The sequence below is a fragment of the Chrysochloris asiatica genome, unplaced genomic scaffold (genome assembly GCF_000296735.1).
Source record: "Chrysochloris asiatica unplaced genomic scaffold, ChrAsi1.0 scaffold00054, whole genome shotgun sequence".
Lineage (NCBI taxonomy): Eukaryota > Metazoa > Chordata > Mammalia > Afrosoricida > Chrysochloridae > Chrysochloris > Chrysochloris asiatica.
In genome coordinates this window covers 9089017-9115604 of record NW_006408572.1, presented here as the reverse complement: position 1 = coordinate 9115604, position 26588 = coordinate 9089017, and the positions used below count along the sequence as shown (strand labels likewise).

The following is a 26588-nucleotide window of genomic DNA, read 5'->3' as shown; positions in this document are numbered from 1 at the left end:
TTCCGAGGCTGTAAATCTTTACAGGAGCAGAACGCCTTATCTTTCTCCCATGGAACAGCTGGTAGTTTTGAACTGCTGACCTTGCGGTTCACAGCCCGATTCGTAACCACTACGCAGCCTTATCTTTCTCCTATACAGCAATTGGTGGGTTTGAACCAGCAATCTTACAGTTAGCAGTCCAAAGAGCTAAACCAGTGTCACCAGGGTTGCTTACAGCATAGCGAGCGCTCAATGATAGTACAAATAATATCAACACTTTATACTTTATGGAGTTGACCGAGTATACCAGGCAGTTAATTAATCTTCACCGTAACTCTAGGCAGAGTTCTGATGTTGTACTGTAGGATAAGCACTGGACTGCTAACCACAAGGTCACAAGTTCAAGTGCACCAGCCACTCCTCAGAAACCCTACATAGGTTGATATGAGTCAGAACTGACATGATGGAACTTAACAACCACAAAAAATAATGCTATGCAATAATTGTCCCTATTTCCAGATGAGAAAATTGAGAAACAGAAATTTCCCTGTTACTATATAATGCTCCTTCATAAACAAATGTTGGCTAATATTTCCCTGGGAGGTTAAGTGGGAATCTGAAAAGTGGGGGAAGAGGATGCTGGGAATGGGGAAAAAAAACAAGGATGGGAATTGTTTAAGCTTGTGAGTTCGTTGGTCAGAGGAGAGGAGGTTCCACAGATGAGAGCCTAAGGCTCTGAAAGAAAGAATTCAAATGTCCCACCACTTGAATTAGAGAGAAAGGGGCAGCAGAGAGGAGGCAGAGCCTGTGGTTGGGCTCACTTGTTGTGGAAAACCTGGGTCTACAAGGTTTTCCTCTCATTGAAAGGAAAACCTGGGTGGGATTCTCGGAGCACCACTGTGATGGCATAATTGGCAAGAAAACCCTGTCTGGATTACAGTGAAGAGGAAGGAGCTGAATTACTGGTGGGAAGGAGGGCTAGACGACCATATGCTCTTACCTGCATCTGGAGGCAAATAGAAAACAAAGATGGCCAAGAGAGTGATGAGGATGCATGGGGCAATGACGTTGACCAGGTAGAAGAGAGGCTTCCGACGTATGATGAGATAGAAGGTGATGTCCTCACGCTGTCCTTCCCCTCCTCCCCTAGGATTCCCTAGAGGTTGAACAAGCCTAGAGGGTTTATGAATAATCTCCCATTGGCCATTCTCTGAGAAAGAGAGCAGAAGAATGGGACACAAGTATGGGAGCTATCCTGGTCAGTGTCAAATATGGCCTGCTCTTCCATATCCTAGTCCTATAGGAGCTGATATCATAAAAGGCTAGCTGTGGACACTGGGGTGAGCAGGTAATTTCTAATGACCTTGGACAAGCCCAATCTCCATATATGTGAAATATAGGTAGTCACATTTAGCTTGCTGAACACTCAAGGTTATACTGGGCATCACATACACAGTATATTTATCAGCCTGTTAAAAGCTGGGAATTATAAAACCCAAGGACATGGGGGTCATGCCCACTCACCAATGAAGGTGCCTTCATGAATGTGGATTTCCTGCCGCTCTTGTCCATCAGGACCCAGACCTGTCCATAGGTTGACCTCTGAGGCATCGTAGCTATAGGAACTGAACACCATGGTGCAGTTTTGCCAGTCAAAGGGGAAATAGGTGACCTGGTCCAAGAGGAGGAGGGGGCATTAGAGCTACAAGAGAATTGGTGGGGACTGAGTAGTAGTTCAGGAGGTCATTGGCAAGGTCACAGAGCAGATGGGGTCAGAAAAACGGGGTGTTGGGAAGATAAGGGTCACCAGAGGAGATCAGAGGGAAGTAAGGTTACAGGAGAATTGGTAGATTATTAATTGAGGCCATTGGGAAAACGAGGGATGGGGTGTCACTGAGGAAGACTGGAAGGCCAATTAAAGTGTACAGAGAAGATGAAACTCAATGGAAAATCAAGAGGGTAAAAGAGAGACGAGGGTCATGAGGGACAATAGAGGAGGGATAGGAGGTGCTGAGGAGTCAGGGTCTCAGGCGAGGGAGGGTTCCTAAAAACGCTTTGAGCTTCCCAGGCAGAGCCTGGAGACCTGGATGCTGCAGCTGCTGCGATAGAGACCCGGAGGCTGCCAGCGCACAGAGCCATCGGAGGAAATCACGACATTAACATCCAAAGCGACGTCAAAATTCCCGTCATTGCTGTAGGGAAGGGATCTCTGGTGGGAAATCAGACCCTGCCTTGGTGGCCCCGCCCACCTCTCAGGCTCTGGAAACTCCACCCACCTCCCAGGCTTTGGGAAGACTCTTACTTGTTAACCAGCACGACGTCCGGTAACCACACAGATTCAGCAGCAATGGGAAGTGAATCAATGCTGTCGTGCTCCGATGGGTCCCAGCGCAGCCTGTAGTCAGTCCACTCCTAGGGAAGCAAAGGTTGAGGGACTATCTAGGGCTGGAAGCCAGGAGAAGACTTGGGGTGCTCCTGGAAAGTCAGAGGAGTGTCCTTGCAAGGGAGAGGAGCAACCCAGGGGGTGGAGAAGGGGCTATAGGTTAGGAGGCAGAGTTCTGACTTCAGCTCTGCCTGATCCCATGGAATCCCACCCCCCAAAAAACAAATCCACTGCTATCAGTTAATTCTGATTCTTAGTGACCCTATATAGTTTTTCCAAAACTGTATATCTTTATGCGAGCAGATAACTTCATCTTTCTTCCTAGAGGCTGGTAGGTTTGAACTGCTGACCTTGCTGTTAGCAGTCCAACGCCTAACCCACAGTGCCACTAATTCCCCTTCCGTGCACCAAACCCCATTTTTTTTTTCAGTCTGTGAAAACAGATATACTGCACTAGCTAGCCTCTAAAACTGTTTTTTAAACTACAGTTCACGATTCTTTGAGTAGGACTGGGAATCAAATCAGTGGCCCAAAACCCGTGCTTAAAAAAAAAAAAAAAAATTGAGAATGAAAAATGCATGGCATGTAACTCCCATAGTACAGTTAGGCATTGTTTTCCTGATGTTTCTGTTTCGGTTGTAAATGTGTTTTCCAAAATGGTTATATACAAAGAATTCCTGAGCTAGATATTCGAAGAAATTGCAACGGCAGTGGATGTCCTTTCCAACCTGTGGGGTGTCCGTACCAGGTCTAAGTACACCTTTGTGTACATCTCCTCATCTTTCTCGTTCTAGAAAGGAAAAAATTTAAAGGGCAGAGGTTAAGTGTGAGGAGGAGAAGATATGGAGGGACTCTGCCCAGGCAGCTTCGATCTGGCAACTCTAGCCCACCCCTTTTTCTGTACCCAAGCCCCGCCTCTATCTCAGAAATACCCTTTCCAGCTGGGCACACTCCTAGCCTGTCCATCTTCAGTCTACCTCCGCCCATTCCTCCGACTAGCTTTGATTTAGGCCTTGCCCACCACACTACACTGGCTCCGTCTCAGGCCTTGACCACAGTTGTAATTCATTCAGTCCAGGAATCGCCTATTACTGTTTTTTATTAACTCTGCCTGGCACTAAGGTCTTCCCCAGCCTTGTTGTAGTGTTATCTGACCCCGCCTCAAGGCCCGCCCCAGCTTCACTTCAAGGCTAGTCCACTATTCTACCCAGCTCCATCCCAGGTTTGACCAGCAGCTACGCCCGCAGCTTGTGCATTGGTCCAATTTCAATTCCATCTCCGTTACACTGCTCTTCCATCTTCTGCCAGACCTCACCCCAGGTCCCGCCCCTAGTCTGTCCAGCGGTCCAGCCTAGCTCAAAGCCATACCCCCCTCAGCCTGTCGGACAGTCGGACATCAATCCTGGTCTCATGACCTCACCAGACTTATTAGCTGCGCCAGGGTGAGACCAATGCTGACCCGTACGCGGTCTCCCACCTCCCGCGCTGGGCGAACCGAACTGTCATAGACCGAGAAAAGTTTGTCGCGGAGCCGGCCCTCCGCCTCCGAGCCGTAGGCGCCTGGGAAAGGAGAGGACTAAGTGAAGCCAGGTTGTCCAGCCACGATCCCTGAATGTATCACTGCATTCTCGGGGCTCAGACTTACCCGGAAAGAGCCGCGCCTCCAGAGCCCCTAGCAACAACAGGGGCAGCAGCACCCTCGGGGTCATAGCCTGGCCACGTCGCTCGGAGAGTTCGCTCGGTGAGCTGCCCGCACCCGCCAGAACAGGGGAAGTGACGAGGCTCCCAGGAATGTGCACCTGTTGTTGGGGGGCAGCCGCCAGCCCATCCGCCCCGCCTCGGGGGGTGGGGGGCCCTCCGGCACTTGGTCCCGCCCTGAGCAACTGCTAGTGCTTGCCACTCAGACAACAAACACAACTTTGTTGTACAAATTGTCTTTAATTGAGAAAGCGTGGAGTGGAAACCCGGTCCCCTGGGAGGGGAGCCAGGAGATGGGCAGAGCCTGAGCGGCGTTTGTGTGGGTGTGGGCAGCATGTACCCCTCTAGCAACAAGCCAGAAGTAGAAAGAGCCTGAGGCAAAAGTGACCTGCTTCGTTGCCCAAGACCTCCCTCAGGGCTTCTCAGTCTGTCCAGCCTAAGGTCTGAAGCATTCTAGAACACTGGCAAGTACCTGGCCTTTTACAGGCCTGCCCTAAGCTCACGGTGTTGTCCAGAAATATCTGATCAGGCCCTTTAATGGGTACCTAAAACCCAGCTGAGGTTATAAGCTGTAAGGTAAAGCAAGTTCTATTCAGTTAGAAGCTGGGGTGTGTGTGTGTGAGCTCTAGAATCCAAGCTCCCTCAACTTCCTGTAAGGTTTCTTCACTAGAGATCAAGGTTGTATTCCACTTGTCCTTTTTATTCCAGACCCATTACTGTAAAGATCTCAGCTCTAAAGTCGGACCTGAAGGAATTCCTGCTGAGGTAGCTAAGTGTTCATGTCCCCCCAAAACTCAGGCACAGGTCCCACCATGCTATGGTTTGGGCCCCTATCCCATCCCAGTTTCCCTAGTATGAGCTAGGGATCCTGCCAAAACACCTCTGCCTCTTCCCAGACTCTCTTCTCCAGGCAGGACCCCAGCTGGGTCCCAGGAGCTAGAAATTATATTTAAAAATAAAGTTAGCATTCTATATGGAAAAATTTTTAAATGTTTTTTCTTTTTGTTTTGCTTTTAATTATCTATGAAAAATAAGAAGTGATACTTAGTTCATCCAGAACTTAATTCTTTATGAATCATAGCTGGGTCCTTTCCAGAGCCCAGCCTTAATAGGTATCACCAGACAAAATGGGAGGGTAGATCTTGAACTTACTCTAGAGCAATGTTATGGCTATAAAGACCCCAGTTCCATCCTGAGAGAAGGGCTGAGGGTTGTGGTCTATGTCCTAGAGCTGAGATTCAAGAGAAAGTTTGGCTCCACAAACGTCTAGAACACCATGTTCTAGAACTGGGCACCTCTGGGATAAGGAAGTGATCTGCGACTGGTCCCAGTTCAGGCCAAGGCCACAGCTGGGCAGAGCTCAAATCCAAACTCCCTCTACTTGGAAACCAGGGGTTTGTTTGGGTCAAGGACAGAAGCTAGATGAATTCAGAACAGTTTGGCAGCATGCCTGGGTTCCAGCACAGAGAGAGTCAGAGTGCAGAAATGGCCCTGACTGGGGAGCCTGTTCTAGAACCTGTCCAGACCAAGGCAGAAGGTAGAGTTGGAAAAGATAGAATCCTGAGCCCTAATGGATCTATAAGTCTATGTCTCAGTGGCAATGAAAAAGGGGCATTGGACTTCAAGAACTGGCAGAGCCTTGCGTAGAGTATGTTTATGCCCTGGCTCTGTTTGTTTTGGAAACTACAGTGCCATCCCAGGAAGAGATTTTTTTTTTTGGTGGTGGTGGCGGTGACCATGGAAGGGAAGGGAAGAAGAGAGTAATCGGTCCTGTACCATTTTCAGACCCTCTGTACTTCCCTCCTGGGCTCAAGATTCTGAGGGTCTCAGAAGCTCCAGAAGTCACAGCCAGCCCCTAGGTTCCCCCAGGGAAGAGCACCTGGTGGAATCTGGCTGCTCAGGGCATGAGTGCGGCAGGCAGGGGTGAGAGCAGAGCCAGGAGCAGGGCTGGCAGACAGGCGGTGGCTGTGGCTGATTCAGGGAGGGCAGGGAGCCTCCAGTCCAGGGACTACATTTCATGGGGCAGGGGGACTTGAAGGAGAGGTCTCAGGGACACTGTGGAGAGAAGGCTCCCGGTACATGGCCACTGTGAAGGGGAGAAAAAGGAGCAGGAAGGTGAGAGTTAGGCACAGAGGAATCCAGGTAGAGCAAGAGGGCTCCCTTCCCCTACACTCACCCTCTGGGAACCCCAACCCACAAGAAGAAATCTCCCCAGACCTGCCAAGACCAAAGCCATTCTGGCTTGGACTGTCTTAATAGTGGTCGTCTTGACACATATAGCCTGAGCTGTGTGTCAGTTAAGTGTCCATTTCAAGGTCAATACCTTCCCATGTGGCCCACCTTTATCTTGAGGGCATACCCACCCTCCAGCAGCTTGGGTACAAAGTGGGCAGCTGCCTTGGTCTTCTTGACTCGGTTTCCCTTCATGACCTGGCCCTCTTTGTCCAGGCCTAGGTACCAGGCCCGGCCAGAACGGCGCTGGCGGTAGAGAGCAGAGGCGTACAAAACATAGTAATTCTCAAAGACGCACTCCTTAAAGCGACACTCAGCTGTGAAATGTGGCTGAGGAGACAAAGACCCAGATAGGCACAGACAGAGACAGACAGATACATCACTGAGCAGAAAGGAGCCCTTGGAAGGAATACGCTGGAATGTCATCCACACACTTCCATAAGGGCCCAGCTTCTGAGTCCATTCAGGAACTAAGCAAAGAGAGGACAAGGAGGAGACTGATAGACCTCTGAGAGCTAAGAGCTAGACTTGCAGGAGCCTGGAATTAAAAAAAAAAAAGTCTCTTCCCTCCCCTCTCCCTTCACCATCTCCTATATTGAATGACTCTGAGAAGTGAGTGATAACTAAGTCTGGTTTGTTGTTAAATGCCATCCAGCCAGTTCCAACTCATAACAACCGTGTATAGGCACCCTGTACAGGGTTTCCAAGGAGTTGCTGGTGGGTTTGAATTGCCAACCTTTCAGTTAACAGTCCAGTGCTTATTCTACAGTGCCACACCAGGAGGTAGAATCAAAAGTACGGATGGACGCTAGAAGACTGAAGGAGTTAGCCATCCAAAGAATCTAAGGGGTGTTTGTGGGGCTTCATGAGAAGTAGGGATTGGAGGGACTCTCTAGAGGAGGTGATGACAAACCATCAGTAAAAGCTGGAATTACAGGGAGTCCTGGGCTGCAGAATGCCTATAGTTCAGGAAGGCTGGATGCCGGGGGTGGGGGGTGGGGGGCCCAGTACCCCAGGCCACTCAGTGTCTCACCGAGCTGTAGAGAAGGCCCTCAGCGTTCATGGCCATGTAGTAGCCCAGCTTGGAACTCTGGATGGTGACCACACGGAGTCCCACCGGGATCAGGTTGAAGTGGGCTAGGGATGGAGAGAGCAGACACCAACACTTCAAGCTTTTAAACCTCCTTCTGAGCCCCCACTCCCACTCTCACCCAGGGCTTTACTTCTTCCCTTGGGGTCAAGGAGACAGACAAAGCAACTGAACCTGAAGAGGGAATAAGATTGTCATCTCTTCCTCCCACCCAACCACCTTTCCCAGTAGATGACTCCCCCTTCTCACTGAAGGAACTGGTGTCTTCTGGGGTGCCCTGGATGCTCCCATCTGGATTAGCTTGGAGGTAGAAACCTTGGCGGCAGAACAGTTTGGTGACAATGCCTTTGAGTTGAGGCTCTGGGGAAAGAGACATTCATCTTTGAAATTGACATCTCTGTTCTGGGGAAACATTCCTACACGTGGTGGGATCATCAAAGGGGATAAGACAGGTATTGAGGAAAGAAAGGAGGGGGGGCAGGGCCCCAGCTCTCTTAGCATCTAGGCAAGCACTCTGTAAGCCCTCTGACTCCTAAGGAAGCTGGGATGTGGGTCCTTTCTGCTTCCTCTAACCAAGTGCTTTCCGTTTAATTTATTAAGATTTATTTAAATAGCTTAATTCTTACTCTACAGCTCATCCAGAAGGGGGGAGGGGAAGAGGAGGTAGAAGAAGGGAAGAGATATATCAAAAAGCAGAGGGGGAGGAAGATAGGCAGGACTGCTGCTGAAGAGATGGTGTGTTTCCAAACATGGGGTGGGGGGGCGAGAGGGCGACCACAGGGTTGGCTCTCCCTCAGGAGAGGAGGTGAGGCTGGGCCTGACGCTGACTCAGCACCTGCTGCTGCACTGCTGCTAGCTTGGCTCCAGCCTCAGCTTGGCCTAGAGCCGGCCTGTCTGACACTGACCCATCTGTCTGTCTGTCAGTCTGCTGGCTCACAGGACCCAGCCCTCCCTGAGGTTCACCCTCTCCCCAACAGTCAGGTAACCCCGCGTGGATTGGGGGACATTCGGCACCGTACCCAGGAAATGGGGGAAGGGGGACGACCGCGGAGGTGGAGAGACAGGCGGAGTCACGTGGGGACCGGGTCTCACTCAGAGGGTGGGCTGCAGACTGTACCACTGCGGAGGCAGGTGCCAGAGAGAGTAGGGAGTGAGGGGGACTGCCCCCAAGGGATCTGGGAGCTGACGGGAACTGGGCCAGAGGGACTCCCTGCCTGTCGTACCTGGATGGGGATCACACGCTAACCCTTACAACTCTCCTCCCTGTCGTTTGCTTTCCACCGCCTCCTCTGTCCCCCCCTAGAGGTGGTACCACCTCCCAGTTTCAGTGCCCGTTTCCAGTTCTGCAACGGTGTCTGAGTTCCTCCGGGCAGAGGGTCCCCTGAGCCTGTGGGACCAGGGTTCAGAGTCACACAGAGAGGAGTTCGGGGGTGGGGGGAGGATTGGGGGTACACAGCTCCCTTCTTGAAACGCAGGTCACAGGAGGAGGGCTCACAGAGGGACGGGCCGGAGAGGTAGCTGCAAGGACACCCGGGGGAGAGCTGGGGAGATTGGCTCCAAGCCAGGCAAGCCTTGGCCAAAAGGAGCCCAGCCAAAGCGTGGAGGAGCGGGAGAACCAGGGCGGGGGCGGGGCAGCGGAGCCGCAGAAACCCTCGGGGTCACCCTAGCCTTCGGAACCCTCCAGCCCCCTAGACTCTGGATTGAAAGAATCGCGAGAAACCGCACGTAGGCGGAGGAAGGTGGGGGTGGGGACTCCGGTGTTTGGTGGAGAGGGTGGGGACTGGAGCGGGGAGGTTTGGGGCGCCAGACTTAACCCCTCAAGCTTTCCCCTTGCCCTCAAAAGCTAGGAGACCCAGGTTTATGGGGAAAAAAGAAAAAGGAAAGTGAGGTAGAGTTAGACAAGCTGGGACTTTTTAAATCCTGGCCCACCTTCTTTCACGACCGGGGAGACCCCTCATCTGGGCCGTACTCTAAAGAGTCAGCCTCAACCTCCTAAGCAGAGACACCCCTGGCCCAGAGACCTGGCCGCACTCACCCGGGCCGTGGGCTGGCCGCGCGGGTCGCCCCCCGCACAGTCGCACCTTGGACAGCAGGATGAGGAGCTGCTTCTGGCAAAGGGACTTGGTGCCGCGGGGACACACGCGCCGCTGCGCCGACACGGGCCGGCTGCTCCCGGGCTCGCGGACCTCCCGCTTCTGCCGGATCAGGCTACTGGCCAGCGCCGCCATAGCGCCCCGGGAGTAGAAACCCCCAAACTAGCAGGCGCCCTGAGTGCGCTGGGCTCCCCCGGAGAAACCCGCTCACCAAGGCATGCTCTTGCCACTCTGGCCCCGACTTACCATCCCACCCACAGGACCTGAGACTAAGTCTCAGACCCTCCCGTCCCTCAGTCGCCAGCTCTGAGCCTTTGGCCCGGTGCTTGCTCCACCGAACCCGCAGTTTGCGGACCCCTCAGTTGATCCCACCCTCGAATTTTGCCTCCTATGGAAAACTACCCTTTCCTTGCTCTCCAGTGTCTGTCTCGTCCTAAATTCAAGACCCTCAAAATTTCCAAGATACGATTCCAGTATCTCCAGGCATCTTTCTACCCTATTTTGGGGCCCTACACCCCTACCAAATCCACTCCTGTAATCTAAAGGGTGTGAGCCCTTTACTTTGAGCTCTCCCCACCTCCACAGGGGAGCTACAATGTCAGGGAGGAACTCAACCTTGGTACCTTTTCCTTTGCTACCTCCTAAATGGAGAGGACCCCCGCTTTTTAACGCTGAAATCCCCCAAACCTATGCCTTGGAATTTCCAGACTCCTCGGGTTCTGTGAAAATGGGTTCCTAGGCCATCTTGCTGGACAATACCTTTTTTCACCAAGTCACCCCCATTTTTAATGGCCCAAGGTTCAAGCTGATGAGCCCCTTTCCTCACCTTGTCACCCTCCACTCCTTTTGAAGTCACCTCCAAATACACCCTAGTAGATACACCAGGTGGCTGTCTGGGGGGCCATCTGTCACCTCTAAGTAAGGAGGGTCAAGATTTTTCCTGGTTGCCCCTTAAATTTCCTTGGGGACAGCTGGTGCTGTTTAGATCCCACGCCCTCCAATCCAATCAGCCCCCCAATGGAGTGCACCCACGTTGTTACTTGTCCCTAAATGTGAACAGGCCCCCTACTAGTGAGCATACCAGACTGAGCTTCCTGCGACCAGGTTCCCTCGTCCTCCCAGTAACTACCTATAGCACCCCCTGTTCCTTCCCCGACGCCCCTCAACCTGTCCTGTCCTGTTGATCCGGCGACGGGTGGCGCTCGCTCCAGCTCCAGGCTCCTCCCTCAGGGTCCCTCGCTATCGGAGCTTCCCCCCGTGCCCATATTGATGCCCTGAACCCCAAGGAAGGAGTGTCTCCTCAGAGCGCCCTGGTCCGGTGATGTCGGAACACTGGGCCAGGCGGCTGGACCAGGCGAAGCAGCGGAAGCAGCAGCGGCTGTGGGAAGCTGAGGCGGTGGCGGTGACAGCAGCTCCCCCTCCTCCGAGAGCCGGCCCGGGGGCGGGGCAGGGGGCGGAGACGCCAGGAAATTGGGGGAGGCAGTAAACTAGGCAGGCGGAACCCCAGGGTTCCTTGGAGGCGGGGAATACGGCCGGAACTGAGGCTGGACTGTACTTATGGAGGTTCAGAGGAGGAGGGATAGAGAAGTGAGTCCACTGATGGGAACTCTGGATGGGGGGACAGATTGGACCTAAGATAGATGAAATGGCTGACGCCTTGAGAATGGAGAGGGGGATCCTACTGCAGAGGAGTGAGGACAGAACTGTATAAGGAAAAAGGGGAAACAACTGGAGAGATGGTGGTAGTGGTGAGGTTGAGCCTAGGGCAAAATCCATCCTTGGTAATCTCTCTGCTTTTGTGTGAACCAAATTGGTTAGTACTGGGGTCTGCAGACTCTTTTCCTTTATGCGTTTTGTCAACAAATACAGTCTATCTCTAGTGACTCCTAAGAGAAAAGACTAAAAGAACTGGGGGGAAATGGTTGCCTCAGGCTGTAGTGGGGTAGGAGACTGCACTAGGCACAGAATTAGGAGTGGACTGTCTAGAAATCGGTGTGTGTGGGGGACATGTAAGAACGGGACGAGGCCTTCTAGCATGCCGGTCTTTGGGCAAAGGAGGCAATGTGTCCTCCAGGAGAGGCATGGGAAGTACCCCCTTCACATTCCGCTCCCCAAAAGTAGCACTTTAACAGTAGGGAAAGAACATTGTCTTTAATGGGATCCACTACCCACACCGGCCAAACCACCCCCCTTTCGTGCAGCCTTGGCCTCCTCCACAGCAGTGCGAAGGGCCTGGGCAGGCTCCCCTCGGAGCCGGGTCAATGCACCCAGTAGTGTGGTGGCACTGTCTCCTGCCTGGAGCTTCCGACCACTCAGAAAATAGTGGGGCAGCGCCCCTGCCTCTAGCACGCGGCCCAGCTCGTCCAGCAACCCAAGGCAGCAGGCGCCGGCGTTCTCGGGCCTCGCCAGGTAGAGAGCAGGCAGTCGCTCGCACGCCCAGTAGAGCAATGTCCTCAGCAGGTAGGGCGCCGCAGCTCGGGTCCCAGCCACCAGCGGGCGCAGAAGGGCTTGGGCTGCAGCGTGCGCCTGCAGCAGCGGCTCTGGTATGCGCGTTTTGAGCGCTAGCTCCTGGCGGGCAAAGCAGAGCTGCCAGCTGGAGGTGCCGGGTCTCTCTGTGCCACCTCCAGGCACTAGGTAGAAGGAGGCCGACCTGGGGGCCAGTGGACCGGCCCAGGAGTGGCTCCGAGCCCCTTCAGGCCACCCGGCCACAGATACCACCGGAATCAGGTCGAAGAGCAGAAGGCGGCGCGGGGGACCCGGTGTGGCCAGGAGGACCGTGGTGAACCCCGCATGGCGGGCTGCATGCACCAGGCGCGGGGCACCCGGGACAGGGATCAGGGCCTTGGCGACCGCTGCCAGGGAATCAAAGAACCAGGCAGCCACTTGGGCGGGACACAATGTGGGCCACACCTTCCGCGCCTCAGACGGCTTCTGGTCCAGGCTTTGGACGGCAGGCTTGGTGACGTCAGCACTCTGTGTCTTCAATGGTGCCGGAAAACCAGGATCGATTACGTCATGCTGAGGCGACTCAAGCTCTGAAACGTCACTAAGAGATTTTTCCAAAGGCACCTGAGACTCAGGCTTAGTGACGTAATCATGCGGTAGATCCGCGGAGCTTGACTGATCCTTGGGACTTCCTTTGTTCTCGTTTCCGTGGTTCCAATCACAAACTTCTGGGACTGGAGGTCCCAGGCAATCTCGCCACGCCTCCTGGACCAAAGTTCCACCCACCAGTTCTGGGAGGTGGAGCCATGCGTAACAGGATTCCAGGTCCAATTGCAGCTCTGGCCCAATGCTGTCCAACGAAAACACTGGTATCAGGAGCGTGAAGCCAGCGTCGTAGTGAGGTCCCCGAGCATAGGGACCTAAGGGTGCAGACCCTAGGTCCAGGGAACCCTCGCGAATCCCACCACGAAGCAGCAAGAGTTCTGCCTGGGGAGGAAAGCGAGGGTCCCGGCGGTGAATGAGACCTAGGGAAGAGAAGGGTTCATGGGGTATGTCCCAAAACGGGACATGAGCGTCCGAGGCACTGCTGAGAGCTACGAGTTCCTGAAGACAAGGAAGGTTACTTACTGAGCAAGGAGAAGACAAAGTCCTTGGCTTGGATAAGGTCTGATCCCGACTTGGGCCCGTTACTCCAGCTCTCCTGCACTCCCAGCTCCTGGATCAGCTGGGTCAGTTCCTGAAGTTGCGCTCCAGAGCAGAAGTCAATGTCCGTGAGCGGCCGGGCTGGGGCTGGAGGTGGAGGGCCCCACCAGGGCGCACTCCCCCAGACCACAGAAGACATATGGTTCTATGGATTTTGGCTAGGCAGTACACGGATGGGGCTGGGGAGGGAGCAGCCTAGACGGAACTTTCCTTTGTGGCTGAAAAATCGCTCTCGATCTCACTCTTCCCAAGGCCAAGTGAGTGCCCTCGACACAATCCACAACTGCAGATGAAGGGCTGTAAATTTAATGTCTTCAAAAGGAACAAATAGATACCTGTCTTTGCCCTTTTCTCTCATGCAGGTCCCTGCCCCAGTGGACTGGCTCATCTGACTCAGCAGGTGGCAAGTATGTGTTGTCTACCTCCTTCGGGAAGCAGTGCCAGGTCTCTGCCGCCACTAGTGACTCTATTAGCCTACCTCCTCTTACCTGTTTTCTCGGAATAGGTTTATGGTCTACCTCTTAGGAGTAGCAGCAAGGGTGGGGGAGAGAAAGGATAGCGCGATTCAACGATTCAACAGGTAACTTCCTCTTGCCCACCTGGCCACACCCCTAAACTACGATCACGCCCCTCTGGTCAGAGTGCAGTCATTCCTTTCCGCTCTCTGAATTCTCGGGCTGTCCTGGGAGTTGTAGTTTATCTCCGGAGCTACCAGAGCTTAGGAACCACTTCTCCACATCCTTTTCTCTTCTGCTGCAGCAGTGCCTGATGGAAGTCGTAGTTTCTATGGAGATAGACTCTTCTGAGTCTTTACAAGCCCAGGTCAACCCCCATGTAAGCATTCATTGGGGTTGGGGCAGAGAGGTAAGAGGATGGAGCTGAATAGCAAACAATAATGGAAGATGCACCCTAGAGCTTGGGGAGAAAGAGTCTCTTGGGTCCCATGTGTGAGTAGAGGAGCCCTGGTCAAATCTGGAAGGGTTCTTCCTTGCAATTATGATTATTTCATTTCTGAGGCAAGGAAACTTCAGCCTAAAAAGGTTGCTCATGACTTATCCAGTGTCATAGAACTGAACCAGGAAGATGTTGGAAAGAGGCTTCCTGGCTAAGTGAGCAGCCATCTCCTTGAATTAGTGATAGAAGTGTTAAGCAGAAACACACAGGAAGTGACTCAAGAATGAATGCTGACCCAGGGAAGAGAGAGATGTATTAGTGACCAGTGACTCCTTACAGATATGCATGACAGATGGCAAAGGAAATGGAAATCCAATCCAGAGGAAACTCCTAGCTGGACTGGGGTAAGGCAATGGAAGACTTTATCAAGGGCAGAAAATTGCTCTCGGTAATTTATGCTGTCAGGGACCAGGACACATTTTAAAATCCACAGTGTGGCCTGTTGTTGTTAAGTCAGTTCTGACTCATAGTGAGGTTTCCAAGGAGAGGCTGGTGAGCTTGAACCACTAACCTTGCAATTAGCACTCCCAATGCTTATCCTACAGCACCACGTTAGGACTTCATGATGTGACCTAGAGACAGTATAATGGAGCAGAAAGATAGGAAACCAGAAACAGGTTCACACATCAGACCAATTCACCGATGAGCCAGGACTTCATACATTCCCTCTACCTTGGGACTGTCTCCTGAGTAGGAGACAGCTTAAGTCTGTGGACCAGATAATTCAGCAAAGACACCTAGAAAAATTAGAGGCCTGCAGAAGGGGGTACTCTCAGAATCCAGGGCTCAATTAGATGATTCCAGGCCTCAGATTCCTCCGGCTCACAAAGTGAGCCCCTTCCTCTCAACAACCAAGACAGAATTGGGAAGGCAGGTTTCCATACATCTGGTTGTGACATCTGGAGTCTCTGGATGATACAATGGTTAAGCACTTAACTACTAAACAAAAGATAGGCGGTTCAAACCCACCCAGAGACACCTTGGAAGAAAGATCTAGCAATCTGCTTCTAAAAGGTCATATTCATAAAAAGTCTATGGAGCACAATTTTACTCTGACATCCTTGGGGTTACCATGAGTGAGAATAAACTTGGTGCAGGTGGGGAGGATTTGGTTATGACCTGAGGCCAGGTCAGAAGAACTAAGGACTGGGTTCTTTCTCTTGGTCTGGGGTCATCAGGCATCAGGTATCCCTACATATTGGAAGTGTCCTCCAATAGGACGGACTCTGAGCTAGCCTAAGAGGAACTAAGTTCTCTGAACTCTGTAGCAGTTTTTGAACATACTGATGGTAGATGGAAAGGGAAAAGAATGTATGTAAACTCTAGAACTCTAAAGCACTGCTGCCTATGTAGAAATGTCCTAAATCTGTGCTGTTTGGTATAGTAAATACTAGCCATATGTGGCTACTGAGAATTTGTATAATGTGACTAAGGAACAGAAATTAATTTTACTTATTTTTAATTTCAAATTTATTAGCCACATTTGTATAGTTGCTATTGGATTGGAAAATGCTGCTCTAGGACCTTGAGGGTAATGGGTTTAGCTATGAAGCTATAGAACAGGAGCAGGGATAGTTTCAGTCCTCATCAGACCCTGTCGGTGACCAGTGTCATCCTGTGAGTGATGGATGTCCTCAAATAACCACAGAACACTTCTCTTGCCTCTTCATTCCTGATGTACCTTTGTCCCCTGTTTTTCCAAGGTCTTCATTATGTACTGATATCCCCACCCCTTGGTGTTCTCCCGTAAGTTGCTGGGTGTCTCTTGGTGAAAGCGCCTGGGAGATAGAGCTTCACACTTGTCCTTGCCCACTCTTGACTGTCTCTGACGGGCATCAAAGATCACATGCCCTGCCCGGGGGCCTGGTCCATGGTAGTGGACCTTCCAGTTGATCTGGGGGGGCACAGACATCTGGCTATAATTCTGGCAGGCTGGAGGAACTGTGTCCGTAGGGTGGCATACCCAGTCTTGGCTGCCTGCCCGCCGGGAGGATGACTGTAGCTCTATTAGTACAGGTACCTCTGAGAAGGTTTGTAGATCTTTGCAAATTTTCTGGGTCTTGGAAGAGCTGGGGTTCTGCTTGAGTGGAAAAGAAGTCTGAGGTGTATGCTGTTCTGTGTCATCCCTCTGGGGAGCCTCCTTGGATACAACTGGTTTTACCAGGGATAGTGTTGACTTGGAGGTTTTAGAAGTGCCTAAAACGGGAACACAGTCAGTACCTACAGCAAGGCCTGAGCTCTTGTAGAGGCCAGGATCTTGACTAAGGCATGAGTTCTTGTGGAGGACAGATTTCTGAGTAAGACTAGGAATCTTGGGGAAACCAAAGTCTTGGGTAAGGTCTAAGTCCTCATGGATTCCAAGATCTTTATTAATTCTTGAGCACTTGTGGAGGATAGGGTCTGGGTTCCTGTATAATCCAACATCTTGTGTAAGGCCAGTCTTCTTTTTGACTTCAGTAGTTTGAGTAACATCTGGACTCTTATAGAGGTTGGAATCTCGAATAAGACCTGGGTTCCTTTGGGCTCCAGAATCTTCAGTAAGACCTGCGTTCTTATAGTCTCCTGAGTCTTGGGTAAGACTTGAGCCTTTAGGAGAGCCGGAGGTTTGGGTAAAGCCTAAGCTTTTATGAAGACCACATTCCTGGGTTAGGTCTGGACTTCTATAGACTCCTAAATCTTGGGCAATGCCTGAATTTTTATAGCCTACAGAATCTTGTGAAGGACCTAGGTTCTTATGGTTGCCAGCTGCATGATGGAGGCCTTGACTTTTGTAGATTACAGTCTCTTGGTTTCGATTCTTATAGACCCCAGAGTCTTCCATAAAGTCCGAAGTCCTCTGAAAGCCAGAATTTTCGGTGTACATTGTACTCTTAGGGAATTCAGAGGATTGGGTGATATATGGGCCCCTACAGACACAAGTATCTTGTGTAGGACTCTTTTGAGAGTCAGAATCTTGGATAATGCCTGGACTCTTGTGATGGCCAGAGTCCTGGGAATAAATTGGACTCTTATGGAGATCTGGATGCTTATGGAGGCCTGGATCTTGGGTAAGACCCAGGTTCTTGTGAATGCCTGGATCTTGGGTAAGACCCAGGTTCTTGTGGAGGTCTGGATCTTGGGTAAGGCCTGGGTTCCTATGAATCTTAGCATCTTTTGAAGGACATGGGTTTCTTTGGAGGCCATGATCTTGAGTAAGGCCTAGATGCTTGTGAAGTTCAGAGGATTGGGGTTGAATCAAGGATTGGAAAGTAGTGAACTGGGAAGAGATGGGGAATTGGGAAGGAGGAATGGACTGAGGGGACTTGCAGGTTGGTAGAGAGGTGGGAGTTTGTATTGAGGCTGAAGGTTTCTGATGGTTGGTATGTTCCGAAAAGACAAATGATTTGGGAGGAATAAGAGGCAGAGAAAGAGTGTATGGTGGAAGGACGGTGTTCGGTGAGCTCTGGGCAGTGCTTGCAGAATGAAAGCAAAGCTGAGGAGGTATAGCATCTTGGGAGTAGACCAGGAACTTGGGGTGAACTGGAGTCTGGGAGTCTGTGTTCTTCCTCTCAGAACTACAGGGATGGAAACTACAGTAAGGTAAGGTCTTGGACTGGAAGAAGTTGTCTTTACTGTCATCTGGGATCTTCAACTCCATATTCCCCAGCTCCAAGTAGCCTAGTACGGACCCTGCAGGAGGCTTGGCACTATCCCCACTGAGTTGTTTTGATGTTTGCTCAGATGTACCAGTGCTCACCAGGCCCTGCCCATCTTGAGGCCTGGAGAGGGTACCCAAGTCATTTGTAAAATACTGAGAGTTCTTGAGAATGTGAGGATGGAAGACATTCTGCTTTGTCCTGCCGGCATCATAGACCACGTGGCCAGTGGAGAGGCCATGGCTGAAGGCAGCCAGGTTAGAAGGAATAGGGGTTAGGACATGGGGAGTGATGGGGACAGAGACAGGAATAGGGGTACCATCGAGGACAGAGGTCAGGGCCATGGCCAATGATGAGGCAGGGGTTGGGACAGAGGCTTGGGTAGGGGCTGGAGTAAGAGTACTGGCTGAGGTAGAAGTTGGGGGAGGAACTGGGGCAGAGGTTGGGGCAGGAGCTGGGGAATAGGTATGGGTTAGATGAACATGGGCCATGGTGTAAGTTGGGTCAAGAGTTGAGGTATGCTCAGGAGCATGGGTTTGGGCGTGGGTCTGAGTGTAGTAGAGTGCCTTGTAGGTTGGATCCTGGGTTGGAGTATGATCAGGGGTGTGGTTAAGGGCTGAGGTGTGTTCAGGGTTGTGGGCTTGAGTTGAGGTGGGCTCAGGGGTGTGAGTTTGAGTGTGGGTCTGAGCATGGAGCAGGGTGTGGGTTGGGGTCTCAGTTGGAGTGTGCTCAGGGGTGTGGCCATGGTTGTGAGTCTGGGACTGAGTTTGAACATGGATCGGGGTGTGAGTTGAGTCCTGGGTTGGAGTGTGCTCAGGGGTGTGGGCTTGGGTCGAGGTTGGCTCAGGAGTGTGAGTCTGGGAGTAGGTCTGAGCATGGAGCGGGGTGTGGATTGAGTCCTGGGTTGGAGTGTGCTCAGGGGTGTGGGCATGGGTGTGAGTCTGGGACTGGATCTGAGCATGGAGTGGGGTATGGGTTGGGGCCTCAGTTAGTGTGTGCTCAGGGGTGTGGGTATGGGTTGAGGTGGGCTCAGGTGTGTGAGCCTGGGACTGGGTCTGAGCATGGAGCGGGGTATGGGTTGGGGCCTCAGTTAAAGTGTGCTCAGGGGTGTAGGCATGGGTTGAAGTGTGTTCAGAGGTGTCGGTGTGGGTGTGGGCTGGGGTAGGGGTTGAGGTGTGCTCAGGGGCATGGATTTGGGAGTGGGTCTGTTCATGGAGTGGGGTGTGAGATAGGGCATGGGTTGGAGTATGATCACGAGCATGAGCCTTCAAGTGAGTCCGGACTTGGACAGAGGTGTGGCCTGGTGCATATGCTGATGTGTGCTGAGGACCTGGATCCTGGAAGTGAGTGTGGGCCCGGGTACGAGCTGGGGTGTGCTCAGGGGCTGGGGAGTGGCTCCGATTGTGGGCTGGGACATGGTCTGAGATGTGCACAGGGTTCTGGGCTAGAGACTTGGACAAAGATTGAGCTGGGATGTTAATCTTGCTCTCTTGGGACAAGTGTAATGGAACCATGTCCAACTTGCTCATCTTTAGGTTTTGAGCCTTGAAGTTGGCCATGGGAGAATTGACCTGGATAGAAGTTTCTGGCCTGGAGAAAAAGGAGGCTTGGGTCTTCAAAGCTGTGACCTGAGGGGCCTCCCCAGCTTCCCTCATCCCCTCTTTCCATGGTCTCCATTGAGGCTTTGGGGGGCCCTCCATATGTCCACATTGAGGCGGCATCCAGCAGCAGTTAGAAGCCTTCTCATCATTTGTGTCTGCTATCCAGGAGTCAAGGTGACTAGAGTGCCCAAGCAGGAAGTTGGGGCGATGATGAAAGTGGGAAGAGACTCTTGAGCACAGTTTTTTGGGTTCCACAGAGTAGTGCATACACACAGGATGGCTGCCTGTAGAGCTGGATTGCTTGTCTGCAGGGAAAAGTGGGATGGGACAAAGCCTGGGTCCCTGAGGGACTGAGGATGGGAGCAGGGATAGGGGAAGGAGAGTAGTCCACATCCCACATACCTAGGCTCACTCACCTTTGGGGAAAAAATGATGGAAAAGTATCCGCAAGGAGGGCTTCAGATGTCTCCAGAGCTAAGGGAAGTAGGGGAGGGGTGAGTCTAGAAGGCCAACCCTTGTGTGGTCTTACCCCAAAAGCCCGCCCACCTCAGCCTCTATGAGATGCCAGTGTTCCCCCACCCTGATGCTCAGACCCTGCCCTGACCAGAGTCACCACATTGATCCCCACGTTGAGCAAGATGAAGCCGCCCAGAAGCAGAATTATTGAGTCTCCTAAGTCCTGGCATTTCCTGGGGTTGGTGCCAGAACACACTTGAGCTCCATGGTAGGTTCTCTCACCCATGGCCAGGGGTCCCAGGGCTGCCTGGGACCCTGGGCCCCCCACACATACTAGGAGCCAGATTCCTCTGGGGGAGAGGGGCTGGGTCACAATGGAGCAGGCAGTGGAGTCACAATGAGGGAGGGGAGGAAGTGGAAGGCCCAGGTTGGAGTTCCCATGTAACTGGGCTTGGGTGACTGGAACCTGGAAAGTCAGACAAGACCTGCCCAGCACACCTCTTCTTTCTCCCTCTGTCAGTCATTTCCTCACTGTCCACAGACTCCCTCATTGACAGAGTTTCTCATTCTGTCATTTCTGTGGTTTTAGCTAGGATTTCTGAGCCCCCCTTTATCCCTTGTCCACTCTTAAAACTGGAAAGACCTGGCTTTGGGGCCTGGTGTAGGCCTGACTGGGATCCTGAGCCAGTCTTTCTCTCAACCCTATATAGTGAGCCTGCATTTGCCCAGACTCGAATTCCCAGGGCTGGAATCTGTCCTCTGCTGTTTGTATGGGGCTGAGTTTTCAAACCCCTTTAGGACAGGGTGAGCTAAGACAGATGGGGTGAATATCAGTATCTAGACAGTAGTGGTTTGAAATCTGCAGCTGCAAGATCTGTAGTGCATGGTGTAGACCCAGGAGGGGCCTGCTGATTAGACCATGGGGAGCCTCACACCAAGAAGGGGGACACTAGCTTCTAATTTTAGAAAGCCAAGGGCAGGGGCAGAGTCTTGTAGGATTGTCACTTCCAAACCATAGACCACTACAGTGCTTCCTGGACTCTGTTTCTCTTTATTCCTCTCTTCATGTCATACCTTGCCACCTGCCTGTTAAGTCAGCTAAGTTTCCCAGCCCGGCTTCTGTGCAGAGAGGGTCTTGAGGGCGAAGTGGAAGGTGGTGGTAATGAAGTCGACTGCATTCGGCTCTCTTGCACTTGCCGCTTCAGCTCTAGGCTGTCGTACACCTGGTAGTTGGCATTGCCCCCTGGGTTCCTGCTGAGTGGGATGAAGGTGACCGGAGCTGGGGTGGGCTCAGCAACCTGAACCACAGGAAGGGGCTGGGAGGAACGGTGGAACAGAGTTGAGCCAGGAGCTGGGCCATGTTGGTATAAGGCCTCACCCAACATGGTGAGGGAGGTGGAGGTGGTCAGAGCATGCCTAGTGGGCAGAGTCTCACTCCATTCAGCCATCCGGCGCCGAACCTCGTGAGGATCCCTTGAGTTATAAGTCAAGTGTCCTGTGGATGGGTGAGGGCTGCGGTTGGGCTGGCTGTAAACATGGCTAGGAAAGCCTCGCTGGTGGGACTGTGGGAAATAGTGATCCCTATAGCCCTGGGCTTCAGGCCTGGTGGAGTTCTGGGATACTAGGGCAGGTGGAGACTCAGAGCACTCTAGTTCACGTCGCCGCTGCTCCCAGGAGTCATACAACAGGTGGCCGCGAGAGGGGTGCCGGCTATGTCCCCTTGGGGCCCAGGAAGGGGGTGGTCGGCGGGAAGGTTGTAAAGATGAAGTCCTGTGTTCAGCCTCCACGTTGCCCCAAATGTGGGATTGTGAGCGGTGGGGGCCATAGGCCTGCAGCCTCAGCTCTGACTTGGCTTCCACACGCTTGGGTATGTGGCACAGCTCAGGGGAAATGTACAGAGAGGGTGGGGGCAGGCTGGTCAGGATGCCTCGCTGGCGGCCCCATAGTCCCAGGTTGGAGGGCAGGCCCAACCTCTGATAGTATCCTCCCCAGACCCCTTGTGGGTATTTGGAATGTGGGAAAGAGAGGTCGTCCTCATCCTCCAGATGGGAATCCTGGTCTTCTGGATTCAAAGAAGGTATTGGTCGCAGATGTGACATCTTGTGGCTTCGATGACCACGGTAGAGTAGGTGACCCTGGCGGAATTGTCTGTGGTTCTCTGACCTCTGCTGGTGGTTGCAGCCGTATTGATGGTGGCGGTGGCGGCCATGGCGATGGTGGCGAGGGTTGTGGTTGCGAAGATGGTAGGAAGAAGAGCAGTGTGTGGATTGGGCCATTTTCACCTCAACAGGGTCCAGGGTGCAGTAAATGTGGACATCCCTGGCTGGGTCCTGCATTGGATCTTTGGGAGAGTTTTGACCAGACTGGATGGTGTCATCTGGGGAAGGTAAGAGTCCATGAGGTCAGGGTTGGGAGCACTAGGACCTGGGTTTCTAGGGATGTGGTTGGAGGTCTTCTGCCTCTCCAGCTGTTATACTTACTTTTCTGATTAATCCAACAGGTCATCTTGTTTAAGGCATTCTGGAGCCTCTGCCACATCTGGGGATAGGGTCGGGTGAGAGTGAAGTCTGGGCTCTCCACCCCAAGCACCTGCCCCTCTACCAGCCAAGACTATTCCTACAGTGAGAGGTACAGACTGCAGCTGGCTCCCACCTTCAGACGTCTTCACCATGAGCATATATCTCCATTACTCACCACAACTGCCATGTTGATTCCAGTGTTGACAAGAAGGATGAGGCCCAGCAGCAGGAGGAGGAAGTCCTTAGTGTCCTGGGGGCTTTCTTGGTGTGGATTACAACACCCTAAGACATCATTCCAGAGCTGGTCTTCCATGGTGGGGGGGTCCTAGGGCCACCTGGGCTGTGCCCCCCCCCACCGGCCCCGGCCCACACTGCACCCATACAAGACGTGGGGACCCCTACCAGCTGGTGGGGAGCCAGGTCATAATGAGGCAAGTTGAGAGGAGTCATAATGCAGAGGTGGCAGCTCTTTTATTTACTGTTGTCCCTTTGCAGCTATCTCTACCCTTGGCATCCATGTGATGGAGCCTAGTACCCAGATGTCCCTGATTTCAGTCTGTCCATCTGTCTCCATGAGGGCGTGCTTAACCCTGCACCTGACTTCTGTGCAGAATAAATATGGTAGCTACATTCATGAGACAGAGTCTTCCCAGAGGTTGAACCATGCAAAAAGAATTCCTTTCATTGTTTGTTTGTTTTTTTTTCAGACGTGGCTGTTCCTTAACTTGGGTCCAGTAGCAAGGGTGACTGGATGGATGGGTAATAGCCAAGAGTCAACTTTGGGGTCAAGCCACTACACCATTCTCTTCCTGCCCTGCCCATTTCCCTGCCACAATCCCTTCAACACCCACCCCTGCCCAGTTCGGGATTGGAAGTTCCACTACTAGTGGTCACTAAGCCCATTTGCTCCTCAACTTTAGAACAAGACAGATTGAGGTTTCAGGGACCACTTACAACCATGGTTTCATTCCTTCCCACCCTGCTGATCTACCTCCTCCAAAAACTGTTTGCAGCCACTTTAGAATAATATGGAACAAAGTGCAGGATAGATATTAATGGAGATGACAAAAGGATTCTTTGATTTATACCAGATTCATCACTACGATCTACAAGGCTCTTGGTCATTTTACACAATGACCTACTCACCAGAAATAGGGAATGACAGTAAGCATTGCCCATCAAGTTTCCAAGCATATAGTAGGTGCTCAATACATATCCACCAGATGAGCTTAAATTGATTTAAAATGTTACTTGACTGTAAACCAACAGAGAAGCAGAGTGATTCATAAAAGGTCTGTCACCTTCCAGAAATCCATCTGGTATGTAAGGTGAAGTCACACTCCTTTAGCTTCTATCCATTCATGTGGCTCCTTGTTTCTCTGTAGGTGTATATATTGTGCACACACGCTCATAGGGTCTGGGAGAACTAGGAGTAGGGCCGGGCCGGGCCTTGGTTCTCCAGGTATCCAGTGGGATGGAATGTTCTGATTAAGTTCACAAGGAGAACTGAGGAAGGTGGACCAGGCTGGTAATGGGAATCCACCTGCAGGAATAAGGATATGGAGCATCTGAGGCCATAAGCTTGATCCTTGATGTATGTGTGATCCTGAGCAAGTCACTTGACCTCTCTGAGCCTAAATCTCATTTGTAATATGGGGTTGTTAATCAAAGGAATGAGGACACAGAGTCAGTGATATAGTGAGACAGCCCTTAAGAGAGTCCCCGATTTCATCTTTACGTTAAGCCTGGTTGAGAGTATAGGAGCTTCAGGTCCTGACTGGTGAACTGTGTGATTCTACATATCTTCACTAACCCATCCCTCCTCAAAGACACCAGGCCTTAAAGAGGGAGTGAGCATCCCCACCTCACCTGTGACTACAGCCTAAACCTGGACTCTGATGGAGACCAAACCTCTGAGGACTATGGTCATGGGGATGGGGTCCTCTCCTGAAGTACGGGTCTGGCTGAGGATCTGGGCTGGGATCTGAGGGCTTTCCTGGGTACTAAAGCAAGTAGGGTGGAGGCAGGTGGGAGCCTTGGAAAAACCTGAGGGCAGGGTCTGTCAAGGGCAAGAGGTTGATGAGGGTCCTCAGGGCTCTGTAGGCTCTGTTGCCAGGGAGATCATTCCCTTAGCAACCCCGGCTTCTGGGTGCTGTGTGCCTGGAACCCCCACACACCAACACAAACCACCTCCTCACTTCTCTTTTATTCTTTTCCAGGGTACCTCCCTGCTAGGGAGTGGTAGACCCAGCCCTGGCCTGTCCCTTCCGCAGTGCTTGACCTAGATGGCAGGGGGTAACAGTGGGACAGGGCCTCTATCTCCCTCGTCAGCTCACGTAGCCGCCGCCTCACATCACGGGCATCATATGTCACGCGGCCTGAGGAGAGGCGCCGGGGAATGTCAGGGACTATCGCTGGGCCCAGGACAGGTGGTGGGGCAGGTGGGCAGGAAGTGGCCTCTGCCTCCACCCCATTGTTCTTATGGTTCAGGGCCTCATGGCTGGGAGGTGGGGGATTGACAGGGTACACGTAGGCCTCTAGGCCCACCTCTGACTGGATTTCTGTTTTGAGAGGCTTTCCCCTTGGGTTCTGTTGGAAGCGGATGGTCTGGGTAGGTGGCACCATGGTGTTCTGGGTCCAGGAATCCAAGACCCCCTGGGTAGATTGAAAGCCTTCCCAGTCCTCAGGGCAATCCCAGTTATGGGAGCAGATTTCTGGGTGCTGATACAGGGATTTCTCATCATCAGTGTCAGGGGTCCAGTTGACCGGACAGTAGGCATGGTACATTGGAATGTCTCGATTGTGATGGCGGCGAGTGGGTGGGGGGGTCACAGTCACTTTCACAGGGTCCATGGTACATCGAAGGTGGACTGCAGGGGGGCTTTTCTTCCTTGAAGGCTTACTGGTCTTTTTCCCAGATGAGGATGATTTAGGAGTTTCTGTGGATGGGAGAGAATTGGGGGGCCAGTGGAGGGAGGCTCGGACTCCTACGGCAGTGGTCAGGCAGGGTACACGGAGGAACAATGCACAACAGTAGTGTCTGACAGGGAAGAGTGGTAAGGGGCTAGCTTAGTGCTGGGACCACTGCCTGCTTTCCTACACCCTAACCCCATCCCTGCTTACCTTTCACACAAATAATATGGAACACTTGGCGTAAGAAGTAACGGAGTCTGTGCCAGAGCTAGGTGGAGGAGGACACAATGACCCCAGGCATGCCCTGCCACAAGGCCTACCCCCCAATTGTCCCCCCAGTGCCCTCCCACCTGGCACCACCCTGACCAGGGTCACCATGTTGATGCCAATGTTAATGCAGATGATGAGGCCCAACAGCAACAAGATGGAGTTGCCCAGATCCTGGCAGTTGTTGGTGTGGGGGTTGTGATAAGAAGCCCACCCAGGCTGTGGCTGTTCAACTATGGCCATGGGGGTCCCTAGAGCCACCCGGGCCCCTAGACCCCCCCAGCCTACTGTGCCCACATTGTACACCAGCTCACCTACTTGGCCCAGAGGCTCTTGGGAGTAGGCGGGTCACAATGATGCTTGGGGATCCTCCTCACAATGTGCTAAGGGTCTACTCTTGGAGTCCTGGGGCCATGGTTTATCCTCTTGCCTGGATCCACGTTTTGGCAGAGGTTGGAGCCCTCATTTTGACAGCCTCTCACTCAGTTGCATAGACCAGCCTCCGTTAACTCCAGCCCTCTTCTCCTCTGTACTTCTATCTACATCAGGTCCTGTCCTAACTCCTCACATACCATCACAATGGCAATGCCCCCCAGTACCCACTCCCCCTTCTCTGAGGCTTCAGAGGCATTCACTGAAAAGGACGACTGGGGGTTGGACCCCTACCCTCCCTTGAGCTTGAGTCACTCCTCAAGGTTTGTTTCTTCAAAGTCACCACCCGTCACTTCCTAACATCACAGCAGGCACAACAGTTAAACTTTTATATTTACAATATTCTCTTCATCTTTGCCAGGTTTAAAAATGTGTACAGAGCCATAAAGGGTCGGGGTGGGGGATATGGGATTGTCAGGGAATTGTTCTGGGGAGAGGGGCTGGGCATTGGAGTCCGTGGCTGAATCGTGGGTCCCCTAGCCCCCTCCCATACCCCAATTCTGGGGGCATCTGTCTACAGGGTTCAAGGCCCAGGTCCCTAGCATTTGGAGCGCATGACTGTTCAAGAAGGAACTGAACCAGGCAGGGGAAAGGGGTCAGAAAAGAAATGTTTCCATGGGTGAAGATGGGAGGGAAAGGATAGTCGGGAAGCAAAGTTCTGGGGAGTCAAGACCAGGGATTCTGGATT

The 26588-nt window shown here is 52.5% G+C and overlaps 5 protein-coding genes across 5 annotated transcripts in view; all 5 read right to left on the bottom strand.

Annotated features, from left to right (window-relative positions):
• CHRNB1 (cholinergic receptor, nicotinic, beta 1 (muscle)) overlaps window positions 1-4071 on the bottom strand; it is a 10490-nt gene extending 6419 nt beyond the window's left edge. The window contains exons 1-7 of the mRNA XM_006863370.1: window positions 4008-4071; window positions 3783-3922; window positions 3108-3152; window positions 2282-2391; window positions 2063-2171; window positions 1504-1651; window positions 980-1189 (exon numbers count right to left, since the gene is read on the bottom strand). Coding sequence (XP_006863432.1) covers window positions 980-1189; window positions 1504-1651; window positions 2063-2171; window positions 2282-2391; window positions 3108-3152; window positions 3783-3922; window positions 4008-4071 — 826 coding nt within the window. The remainder of the gene's footprint in view (window positions 1-979; window positions 1190-1503; window positions 1652-2062; window positions 2172-2281; window positions 2392-3107; window positions 3153-3782; window positions 3923-4007) is intronic.
• Window positions 4072-6075: 2004 nt separating this feature from the next.
• FGF11 (fibroblast growth factor 11) lies at window positions 6076-10170 on the bottom strand. The gene is made up of 5 exons (XM_006863369.1): window positions 9418-10170; window positions 7632-7742; window positions 7326-7429; window positions 6424-6622; window positions 6076-6146 (listed from the first exon to the last, which is right to left on the bottom strand). Exons 1-5 carry the CDS (start codon window positions 9608-9610, stop codon window positions 6076-6078), a joined length of 678 nt encoding a protein of 225 aa, XP_006863431.1. The 5' UTR covers window positions 9611-10170.
• Window positions 10171-11626: 1456 nt separating this feature from the next.
• TMEM102 (transmembrane protein 102) lies at window positions 11627-13262 on the bottom strand. Its single transcript, XM_006863368.1, has 2 exons — window positions 13049-13262; window positions 11627-12945 (listed from the first exon to the last, which is right to left on the bottom strand). Exons 1-2 carry the CDS (start codon window positions 13260-13262, stop codon window positions 11627-11629), a joined length of 1533 nt encoding a protein of 510 aa, XP_006863430.1.
• Window positions 13263-20863: 7601 nt separating this feature from the next.
• On the bottom strand, window positions 20864-22601 carry LOC102828154 (chromosome unknown open reading frame, human C17orf74). Its single transcript, XM_006863367.1, has 3 exons — window positions 22464-22601; window positions 22250-22307; window positions 20864-22146 (listed from the first exon to the last, which is right to left on the bottom strand). The coding sequence occupies exons 1-3, from the start codon at window positions 22599-22601 to the stop codon at window positions 20864-20866; spliced, it is 1479 nt and encodes a 492-aa protein (XP_006863429.1).
• Window positions 22602-24170: 1569 nt separating this feature from the next.
• On the bottom strand, window positions 24171-25711 carry SPEM1 (spermatid maturation 1). Its single transcript, XM_006863496.1, has 4 exons — window positions 25568-25711; window positions 25412-25469; window positions 24513-25227; window positions 24171-24291 (listed from the first exon to the last, which is right to left on the bottom strand). The coding sequence occupies exons 1-4, from the start codon at window positions 25709-25711 to the stop codon at window positions 24171-24173; spliced, it is 1038 nt and encodes a 345-aa protein (XP_006863558.1).
• Between the last annotated feature and the right edge of the window lie 877 nt (window positions 25712-26588).